The sequence below is a fragment of the Orycteropus afer genome, unplaced genomic scaffold, assembly GCF_000298275.1.
Source record: "Orycteropus afer afer isolate SDZICR_OR568_19922 unplaced genomic scaffold, OryAfe1.0 scaffold00502, whole genome shotgun sequence".
Taxonomy (NCBI): domain Eukaryota; kingdom Metazoa; phylum Chordata; class Mammalia; order Tubulidentata; family Orycteropodidae; genus Orycteropus; species Orycteropus afer.
This window is the reverse complement of record NW_006922089.1, coordinates 401196-412026: the sequence shown is the minus strand read 5'-3', so window position 1 is coordinate 412026 and position 10831 is coordinate 401196. Positions and strand designations below refer to the sequence as shown.

Here is a 10831-nt window from a genome sequence, read left to right as displayed (position 1 = left end):
AATGCCCTGCACAAAGCCATGCTGTAGCCCCGGGGCCGGCTCTACTTGATTTGTGTGTCTACTCAACACCCCTTCAAATGGCTGATAGCCCAGCTGTGGCGTCCAGTGTGGGCACGTGGACTCCGCCTCCCGGCAGCCCGGGTGCACACTGTGCTCACGGGCTCCCAGGGCCTGATATCCACAGGTGGATAGCCAGGCTGTTCTCCCGAGGCACCTCTGGGTGGAGTCGGACCTCCAACCTTTCTGTTACTGAGTGCTGATTGTCTGCAAAAACGTAAAGAAAAACCACAGCATTGTTACCGCACCTTAAAAACAAACAGGAATTCCTTACTATTGTCAGTCAGGCGGTCAGTGTTCAAATTTCCGTAATTACAATTATTTTTTAGAGTTTCCCTGTCAGGATTTAAACCTAGGCTGTGTACATACGTGTGGCTGGTTCCATCTCTGAGTCTCTTAATGTATCAAATTCTTACAGATTCAGAATCTATAAGACCTCCCCACTCGCCCCCACTTTTTTTTTAAATTTTTTTGAACTTCACGTTTGTGCAAGGTCCCGACTTTGGGGCCGAGACAGGAAGAGCACCTCCTAGGTTGTCGCGTGGCCCAGCTAGGGGTCAGGGCTGCTAGAAGCCGCAGGTTCCAGGGAGATCTAAAGGAAGGGCTCACAGCTCTGCTGCTGGCTGGCCTGTGGCATGACAGGTGGAAAAGCACCTTCTAGATTTCTTGGAAGGATGGACGTGTGTTTTCTGAGGTAGGTGAGACCTCAGGAGGAGGAGGCCAGGGGCGGGATCACTCCGGAGTGGGCGGAGTGCAGACAGAGTGCACCTCGAGAAAGAAGATGCAGGCATGGGCTTTGTGGAACACATAGGAGTTTGCTCACAGTTGGAAGGAAGGGTTGTCCGTCTGGCACTCTGCTCCGGGCATGGGCACTGGGGTTCTGCCTCAGGCCGTCACCCCAACCTAATCCAATCCAAGTTTTCACATGACCTGGCCGGTCCCCGGCTTCATTTGGAATAATGTCATCGGAAACCCCAGATGGGAGACAGACTGACTGTGCCCTCTCCCCAGGTAAATACCACTGCCCCGTGTTGTTCACCGTGTTCACCAACAACACCCACATCGTGGCCATCAGAACAACTGGCAATGTCTACGCCTACGAGGTGGGTCTGGCCACGGGGTGCGGACTGAGTCTGCAGAGGAGCAGGAACTCAGGCGTGGCCCCTGAGCGCCTTCTTGAGCCCTGCGTGTGTGCCCTGGGGGGGGCATTGGTGTCGCAGCTGATGGCCGGGGCTCAGCCGAACATCGGCCTGGGCCGCCTGTCACTGTCTTCTCTTTATTTTTATTGTGATTTGGGTGAAATTTGACAGAGCAAATTCATTTTCTATACAGGAGGTCATACATATTTTGTTTCATGACATTGACTGCAATTCCCCACCCTGGAACAGCTCTCTTCCCACTTCCTCCCTGTAGTTACTTCTTCCCTGTGTCCCTCCCTCCCATGCCCTCCTGCCCCCTGAGCTGTCTCCTTGTGCAAACGCGCCCTTCTATTCTCCCATGATGGATTTCTCCAAGGAGTGTATCTGCCTGGTGTAAATGTTCACCCCATAAGCCTGTCTGTTTTTTTACTGGAAGCCACGGGAGTGAGTTCATTTCCAGACCTGAAGGGTAACTAGTCTTGGGGGTCTCACCAGGCTCTATCAGATCAGTAAACCTGGTCTTTTTTTTCCCCCTAAATGATTTTGAGTTTTGTTCCACATTGTTCTCCCCATCTATCCAGGGTCTCCTACATAGATGCCCCTCCAAGTGGTTAACAGTGGTAGCTGGACACCATCTAGTTCTTCTGGTCTCATAGTCATATGGGCTGATGATCGCATGGTATACCAGTTGCTTGGACTAATTATTTCCATGTGTCTTTGGTTTTCTTCATTCTTTGCTCTGGATGAGGAGAGACCCCTTGTTGCATATAGATGGCTGCTTGCAAGCATTTAAGACCCTGGTCATTACTCACCACAGTGGAATGTGGAACAGTGTTTGTGTAGTATGTTATGCCAATTGAGCTTGATGTCCCCTGAGACCATAGTCCTAAGTCCACAGGTCCAACTATTCATTCCCTCAGGCTGGTTGGCTGTGGCCAAGACATTATTATAACTTTGCCCCTTGTTAGCTCCCTTACACGTATGGACATCCTTATAGCACATACAAACACGTGTGTAGAAATACAGTCTTCCATCCTTACATATGGTCTGGTACATTCCCTTTGTCTGCACATCTCTGATCTCTCAGCTCGTCTACCCGTCTCTTCACCAGCAGGTTCGTGGTCGTTATCACTGGGAGCGCAGTCCTGCGTCTGTAACAGGGTCTGTCTTTGTTGTCTGAACCTCGTGTGCATGTTCAAATAGTAGAAGCTGAGGGCGCCACCCTGGAGTTCCAGGCAGGAAGCCACCACTCTGGCTGCTGGGCAGGGGCCTGGTCCCAAGAAGTTCTTCCCCACTGTCCTCCTCGGCAGAGACAGCAAGCAGGCCTTGGGGGGCACTGTGCTGGGGACTGACAGCCCCCGGGGCTGGGCGCAGAGCACTGTCCTGCAGTGTTGTGGTCCCGGGCCGGCATGTGAGCTGGTGCAGGAAGGGGACATCACACTTACGTGTGGCCGTTCCCACCGGGGGGGTGGTCGCGGACTGCCGGTGTGGGCTCTGAGTTCACACAGCAGCGTGGCGGCCCCTGCGTCGTGGGAGAGCCCTCCTTGTGCCCTTCAAAGGCTGAGAACAGGACACGTGTGGGGGCCAGGGAGCCAGCGCTGCTCTGGGGCCACATCCTGGCCGTGGGATTGCACGGGATTGAGGGGAGCTGCAGTGCAGCGTGGTGCTTCTCTGGAGGTCCCCAGCCTGGCACCCGAGAGCTGTTCCGTAGAGCAAGAAGTGGGTGACGAGGAGGCCTCAGGAGCCTGTCGGCCGACCTGTTTGCCTCTCAAGACCTTCCTGAGTTTGCTGGGCACTGTTAGGAGCTGGTTCTTCCCACAGGCCCTGGTGCTCACGGCTGTCTTGCCGTCTTCCTGACCTCTCCCCCCGTGCCCTGCGGGGCCGGCTCCCAGCCTCTCTGCTTCTGGGCTGCTGTGCCAGGCGCGGGGGCGGCACCGTAACCTGCCTCCTCCTGCTGCAGGCCGTGGAGCAGCTGAACATCAAGGCCAAGAACTTGCGGGATCTGCTGACGGATGAGCCCTTCTCCCGGCAGGACATCATCACCCTGCAGGTGGCTGCCCCTGCCTCCGCCATGGCCGCTTCTTCTGTCTGGCCCTGTCCACTCCTCCTTGGACACCCTCACCCCCTGCTGCATCCACGCCACCTCCACCCAGAGCCACCTCAGGATGCCAGAGGGCCACTTGATGGGCCTGGGCCTCCTCCGGCCTCCAGGGCAGGGGCTGGGGCCCCGTCTCTGCCTGCGTGCAGCCAGGGTGTGCTTGTGGGTGTCTGGAGACCAATGAGCACTGGTCTGGCAACACGGGCAGCTGCTGGAGCCCTGGCTGGGCCACAGGCCTTGTGTGCAGGAGACACCCGGAGCTGCAGCTCCTTCTGGGGCACATCCCCTTCTGTTGGTAGCAGTCCAGGTTCTTGGTCCCGCCCTGGAACAAGGCGGGCTCACCTTGAGGGACCAAGACGCCTGCTGGGATCTCTGCTTCCATGGGCCGGGGCGGGTGGAGACTGGGCCAGGGGCCGCTGTCATACAGAAGGCCTGGAGGTGGGCCCACGTCTGCCCACACCTCCCCACGTCCCCCGTCCCCCGTCCCATGGCTGCCTAACAGCCAGGGGTGCTGGTCAGCCTGGGGAGCAGCCAGCTGGTCTGTGCCACCCCCTCCACCCCAGCCCATCTGTCCTCCTGTTGCGTGCCCAGGACAGAACCCTGCACCTGGCACTTGGCACCCTTTCCCACCCCACCCCAGGGATCCTCAAGACATCCTCCTTCCCCTCCCCCTGCTCCGGCCGTGCCACCCATGTTCCGGACTCCGGCCTCCCCCTGCCTGGGCTCCGTTGCCTGTGTGGCTGGGCTCACTGTGCTATGTTTTCTCTCTGCCACAGGATCCCACGAATTTGGACAAATTTAACGTCTCCAACTTCTTTCATGTGAAGAACAACATGAAAATGACAGACCCGGGTACGTACAGACTGGAGCTGAGCTGGGTAACAGGTTTGACTTCCTGGCGGCCATAGTACCAAGGGCCCCATCCCCCGCCCCCGCCTCACCTTCCAGACTTAGGTGGCCCCAACTTTCCAGAAGGGTTTTCATCTCCCAGTGCCAAGATTGGCCAGGCTGCCCTAGCTGGACCTGCCTGTCTCTTACACGGGGATTCCTCACCAGGGGCTGAGGGAGCCAGTGTGGACGCGGTAGTGAAGGTTCTGTGTCAGCTTGGCTGGGCCTGGTTTTGAGTGCGTGGGCAGCGGATGTAGTGATTCCTCATGATGAGACTGGACATTAGCGCCATGGTGGACTCTACTGGAACAGCTGAGGAGCTGCCTGAGGGTGTGGTCTGTTTCCAGTATAAGGAGAAGGGTTCAAAAGGTCTCTAGCTTTTTGACACATCTGGACCCTGCACTTGTCTGTGTCTCCATCTCAGCGGCCTGTTGTGTTGCCTGCTAATCTTGGCACTGTGCCTTTTTTATTGTCGACGTTGGGTTTGTCAGCCTCAGCAGCAAGCAGCTGCATGAGTTAGGAGAGGCCTCCAGCTCAGTGGCCTGAGAGCAAGAGGCAGAGTTGAAGTCCAAGGTTGAGGGGCCTCCACCCAGCCCCTAGAGCTGGCACTCTGAACTCAGACGTCTGCCCTCCCACTCTGTAAGGGAATAAACCCCTGTTTGTTAAAGCCACCCACCTGTGGTATGTCTGTTATCACGGTACTGGGGGACCAAGATAGTGTCATACGTGAAGCCCCCAGCATCAGGCAGGCACGCACACCCCAAACGCAGGGATCAGCATGCCACATCTAGAAAGACCCCAATACTTACTATTTTCTGTTCTTTTAAAAAAAATTTTTTGCAGTGTCCATGAACATCAGGGGTTAATGCCCTGTGGTTGGGATGACATATGACAATTGAGGCCTTGACTTGAGTGCTTGGGCTGCAAAGTGTTATTTCTTTTTCTTTTTTTCCAGGAAGATTGCGTATTTATTTTATACCACGTTCTTTACCTTTTTTTTTTTTTTTGGTAGTATGTTGCTGGCATTAATGCTCATTGATTGATTGATTGATTCCTTTTTCCTTATCCCAAGTTCCTGTGTGTCTACCTTCTGGTTAGTGGTTTGCCCTCCACTCCCCTTGCACCTCTGGTAACCATCAAAGAATTATGGAACTATGTGTGTGCGTGTAACCCTTTTCTTGATGTCTTACAATAGCAGTCTCAGGTATTTGTCTGTTTGTGATTGGCTAACTTCACTCAGCACCCTGGCCTCTGAGTTCATCCACGTCGGGAAGCATTTTGCAGATTCATCACTGTTCTTTGACAGAGCAGCATTCCATCCTGTGTACAGACCATAGTTGGTGGATCCATTCCTCCATGGATGGGTACTAAGGACATCTCCATCCTTCCACCGTTGTGAATAGCTCTGTGACAAACATGGGCAAGGACTTCCTTTTTCTTCATGGCCCAGTAGTGTTCCGTTGTGTGTGTTTTGGTTACTGGTGCAGCTCAAACAGAAAATACCACAAATGGGTGACTTCAATAAACAGGAGTTGATTGTCTTACAGTTTTGGAGGCTAGAAGTCCGAGTTCAAAGTGCCAGCTCTAGGGGCTGGGTGGCGGCCCCTCGACCTTGGGCTTCAGCTCTGCCTCTTGCTCCCCGCCCACTGAAGCTGGAGGCTTCTCTTCACTCAGGCAGCTGCTGGCTGCGGAGGCTGCCAAGCTCAAGGTTGACAAGTGAAAAGGCACAGTCCCAGTGTTACCAGACCACGTGGCAGGTCATTGATTCAAGTCAAGATTAGCAGACAGCGTGGCAGGCTGCTGAGTGAAGACTCGGCTACATGCAGAGTCTGAACGTGCCAAAAAGCTCAGAGACCTTTCTCAAAGCTTCTCCTTATGTATGGGAAGCAGACCCCGTCCCTAAGGCAGCTACTCAGCTGCTCCAGTCGATCCCACCACGGAGCTGATGACCAGGCTCATCGCTCCATCCAGCTGCCCAGCCGCTCAGAACCAGGCCCAGCCGGGATGACACGGAACCTAGCTAGTACAGTGTGATTGTGCGTATGACCCATGGTTGGTCTGTTCCTCTGTGGATGGGCTTAAGTCATCTCCCTCCTTTTGCTATTGTGATTAAGCACTTATTAATTTAGATAAAAATGACTCTTCAGAGGACAAAGCAAAGCATGCAACGAAAGGATCAGAACGTTTAGATAAACACAGAGCAGGAATACAGGTCCCCCCGCTGCCCCAGCACTCCCGCCCTCCCTGCGGGTCAGCTGTGAGGGGCCCTCCTGGGTGGAGCTGCCCAGCCTAGCCCACGACAGCACGTGGCAGCTCTTTCAGTCAGCCCCAGTCTTCCGTCCCCTCTCATGCTCCTGGGTGACTTCCTCAGGGTGCGGCCACTCAGGGCCACCACACTGTCTTACAGATGAGGAAAAGGCCAAACAGGATCCCTCTTACTACCTGAAAAACACAAACACCGAGACGCGGGAGACCCTGCAGGAGCTCTACAAGGAGTTCAAGGGGGACGAGATTCTGGCAGCCACCATGAGGGCCCCCGAGAAGAAGAAAGTGGATAAGCTAAATGCTGTGAGTTGGTGGGGGGGCTGGGAAGGTGGGGGCTGGAAAGGCAATCAGGGTGGCCTTCCTGGAGGAGGCAGCAAGCCCACCTGTGCACCTTTCTGTGGGCTGGCCTTCTCTGCAGGCCCACTACTCCACCGGGAAGGTCAGCGCCTCCTTCACCTCCACTGCCATGGTTCCAGAGACAACGCATGAAGCAGGTAGCCATGCTGCACCCCGCGACATCCCTGGCAGTGCGATGGAGCAGGGTGGGAGAGCTGAGGCAGGCGCCTTCTCCCTCCCTGGCACCCACTGGCATGCCGGCTGGTGCCCCGGGCTTTGCCGGGAGGTGCTCTCCCTGTCTTGACCTGCCTGCAGGGCCTTCCCATCTCAGGGGCTGTCTCAGGCTCCAGCCCTGGCACTTCAGGGCCCTGCCTCTCTTTGTATGTTATCCACTTGGGCTGCCCACGGGCACCATGAGCAGCCAGCACCAAGGCTGTCCTTGGCCTCGTCCCCAAGTGCCCTTCCTCCTGTATTCCCTGTTGTCTGAGCTCTAAACAACACCCCCCAGCAGCCCCTTCAATCCCGAGCCCCGTGCCAGGCTCACCCTGACCTATTCGCACCACCCCACTGCCCAGCACAGCCTGTGCAGGCCCGGGCCAACCCTTCCCAGACTGGATGCCAGCTATGCTCGTTTGTCAGAGGCCTGGACCCCTGGCCGGGGGGTGGGGCTGCTCCAGGGTGAGGCGAGCTAGGAAGCTCAGGGTCTCTGTCTGCAGCCGCCATTGACGAGGACGTCCTGCGCTACCAGTTTGTGAAGAAGAAGGGGTACGTGAGGCTGCACACCAACAAGGGCCTCCTCAACCTGGAGCTGCACTGTGACCTGGTGCGTGCGGGCGGACGGGATGTGTATGGACTGGGCTGGCTGGCTGGGGCTGGGTAGCTAGCAGACGCGTGGGCTGGGCGGGCAGGCTGCGGTGGTCTGGGGCCACCAGCCCCCAGAGCTCTCCGTGTCCATCTGCCAGCCATTGTCAGTAGGGAGCTTGGAGAACATTCCACCCTCTAGATCAGGAAAGTGTGTGGCCTCCCTCTACTCCCCAGGGACCAGTTGCAGTCAGTGGGGCATTTCCTGTGGACCTCCTCTGAGCAGGTGTGACACGCCTGTGTACGGTCCCATGACTGCATTTGGTCCGCCTCCCGGGGTGGTGAGTGCTGCTGCGATTGTGAGCTCCTGGCCCTTGTTTCCTGTCTGCTGGAACGGCCCGAGGTCTGGGCGCAGAGGGCTGCAGGTAGCCACCTCGGGCCAGGTGAGAAGGACTGCTGCAGGCCCACAGCTACGTCCGGGCTGTTTTGCAGACGCCCAAGACCTGTGAGAACTTCATCAGGCTTTGCAAGAAGCACTACTACGATGGCACTATCTTCCACAGATCCATCCGGAACTTTGTGGTGAGTGTGAGGGGCACAGCTGCAGTGTCCCTCCTGGGGGCACCGGCCACACCACACTGCCAGGGCCAGGCCAGCAGAGTACCTAGGAGGGGCCTCACTGAGAGCTCCTTGGACAGGTGGGGCATTGGTTCAGTCAAACCATGAGGTGGCGTGGATGCAGATCCTAGGGCTGGGTGAGGGGTGCCCAGAGGGGATGGGGTCAGGGGGCTACCCGATGGGCAGCCTGGGGTACAGGGGCTGGGTGGCTGGCACCCCGGGGAAGGGTGGGGAACAAGGGTGGCTGGCTGTGGGGGGCAGGTGGTCGGGAGTCTGTGTACAGCAGGCGGAACTTGCCCACTGGCATCTGTTCTTCCCACAGATCCAAGGGGGTGACCCAACCGGCACGGGCACAGGTAGGTCCCTTTCCCTGGGTGGCTGGCTGCCCCGTCGGGCCCATGGGGGCAGTGCCACCTGCGGGTTGGGCCCCACTGAGGACTTGATCACACTTCCCACTGAGTTCCCTGGGGACAGGTGCCAACTTCAAAAACAAACAGATCTCTAGGAAACCAAAGGCCGTAAGTTTGGAACATGACTGAAGGGAGCGGGCCGCTTCTCAAGCGCTGTCCCCGGCTCCGCGGCTCTCGAATGCTAACTGGGGAGGTCCCTTACAAACACTCGACAACAGACAAATCCTAAAAAGGTGTTGAAGAGGCCACAAGCCTGTTTAGGGACAAGCCTGTCATCTGAAGGGAACCTGTGCTGCCCATCAGGAGCGGTGCGCTGGGCACAGTGAGCCTGCCCGCCCATCTCACAGGGAGCCGGGCCCGAGGTGGCCTCCCAGCTCGGGGAGGGGACACTGAGAAACCCTTCTGAGAGGCCCCTCCTGGTGTCCCCAGGGATGCCTGCTGCCAGTCTGCTCCGTTCTTTCCAGGTGGCGAATCGTTCTGGGGAAAGCCGTTCAAAGATGAGTTCCGGCCCAACCTCTCGCACACAGGCCGGGGTATCCTCAGCATGGCCAACTCGGGGCCCAACACCAACAAGTCTCAGTTGTGAGTGGCACGCGGGGTTGGCGGGCAGGGGGAGGGGGCAGTCCGAAGCCTGCAGCCCTGCCCTAGAGGCACTCGCACCCTGAAGGAGCGCAGCACACCCAGGAAGAACACCTCCTGCTTGTGACATCCAGGCACTGCCACGTGTGCTGAACGTATGCGTTTGTATCTGGAGGGGGCCCCAGACCCAGTCAGACAGTGCTCCACCTGGTGAGGTGTGCTTGGGAGGGGGGGCCAGACAGCAGCTGCTGTGGGGGCCTGTGTGTCAGAGAACTGTGCTCCGCTGGGGTTCCAGTGACTGTTTCTGAAGTAAGTTGCCAGGCCTTTCTTCCTGGGTGGGCTTGGAACTGCCAACCTCTAGGTTAGCAGCCAACATTGGTTTGTACCACCCAGGGGCTCCTATGAAAAACTAAAAACCCACTGCATGGAGTGGATTCTGATCTGGCGTTCCTAGAGAGGACGGAGTGGAACCGCCCCACAGGGTCTCCCAGGCTGTCGGTCTTAGCAGAAGCAGACTGCCCCATCTCCTCTGCCAGGGAGCAGCTGGTGGGTTTGGACCACTGACTTGGGGGACTTAGGAGCTCTGGTGGCGTAGTGCCTAAGGCACTGACCGCTAACCTGAAGGCTGGCGGTTCAAACCCAGCAGCCAGTGCTAAGAAGGAAGGTTGGCCAATCTACTTCCCAAGTGATAACCGCCTTTTGGACTTAAAAACAGTAATTACCAGAGAGATTCGGAGAGGCTTCGGGAGGAGGTGGCTGAGACCCAGCGGCAGAGGCAGACGGAAGGGAGGGGACCAGACACGGAGAGTTTCGTAGGTTTCACCCAGTGTGTGATGGGAGGGTGTGCACAGAGGCCGCCGGGCGGGAAACGGACTAGCAGGGGTGCCATGGAAGAGGTCAGGATTTTATTTCTGGAGCTGCAACACAGAAGGACTAAAAGGGAAAAGACACGAGTTGTTTTCAAGGGAAAGGAAGGCTGTTCGCAGAGGCTGCAGCCGCGGTGTGGAGCGGACGTGTAGGCGGTGGCCCCGGGCGGAACACAGTGCAGCCGCAGCAGCTGGCTGTGTGCGCTTCATTATGAGTGTGCGCTTCATTATGAGTGTGCGCTGGCCGCCTTCCCCGGAGCTGCGGTCTGTGTACGCGCATGCGCAGGCCGCCTTCCCCCCCAAGGGAGCGTCGTTCTGTGTAGGCGCGCAGATCGGCTTCCACGGTGGTGGTTTGTATCTGGTGGGTTCTTGCTCATTCTCGGGCAGCCTTGCTGTGCCCTCCTGTAGGAACTTTATCGTCTCATCTGTTCCGTTCTTGAAGGTTGCCAAACATCTTCCAGTTCTGCTCCTTCAGTCCCGTTCTAAGCGAGCTGTTGTGTGTTGGTTACACCTTGGTAGATTCGCTCTGTCCCCTGTAATAAGATGTCATTGGAGAGAGAACCACGTGCCGTCCTTTAAATATTAGATATGAAACATGCCTCTTGGATGGTTTGGCTTTTCAGTTGTATTTAAGAGTTTTCCCCACCTTGATTGTCTGTGGTCTGCTGGAATTTTTGGTAGATCTTAGTTTCTGGGTTGTGTATTTGTAGGTTAATTTTGCGTATGATGATGTACGTAGGCACCACCACCATCTTTAGTCGCAGTGGACGGCCA

General features: G+C 56.8%; 1 protein-coding gene across 1 annotated transcript in view; it reads left to right on the top strand.

Annotated features, from left to right (window-relative positions):
- PPIL2 (peptidylprolyl isomerase like 2) overlaps positions 1 to 10831 on the top strand; it is a 29547-nt gene that overhangs the window by 13369 nt on the left and 5347 nt on the right. Inside the window, exons 7-15 of the mRNA XM_007955425.2 lie at positions 1069 to 1160; positions 3157 to 3246; positions 4071 to 4146; positions 6590 to 6750; positions 6866 to 6941; positions 7500 to 7606; positions 8077 to 8166; positions 8525 to 8558; positions 9077 to 9194. Coding sequence (XP_007953616.1) covers positions 1069 to 1160; positions 3157 to 3246; positions 4071 to 4146; positions 6590 to 6750; positions 6866 to 6941; positions 7500 to 7606; positions 8077 to 8166; positions 8525 to 8558; positions 9077 to 9194 — 844 coding nt within the window. The remainder of the gene's footprint in view (positions 1 to 1068; positions 1161 to 3156; positions 3247 to 4070; positions 4147 to 6589; positions 6751 to 6865; positions 6942 to 7499; positions 7607 to 8076; positions 8167 to 8524; positions 8559 to 9076; positions 9195 to 10831) is intronic.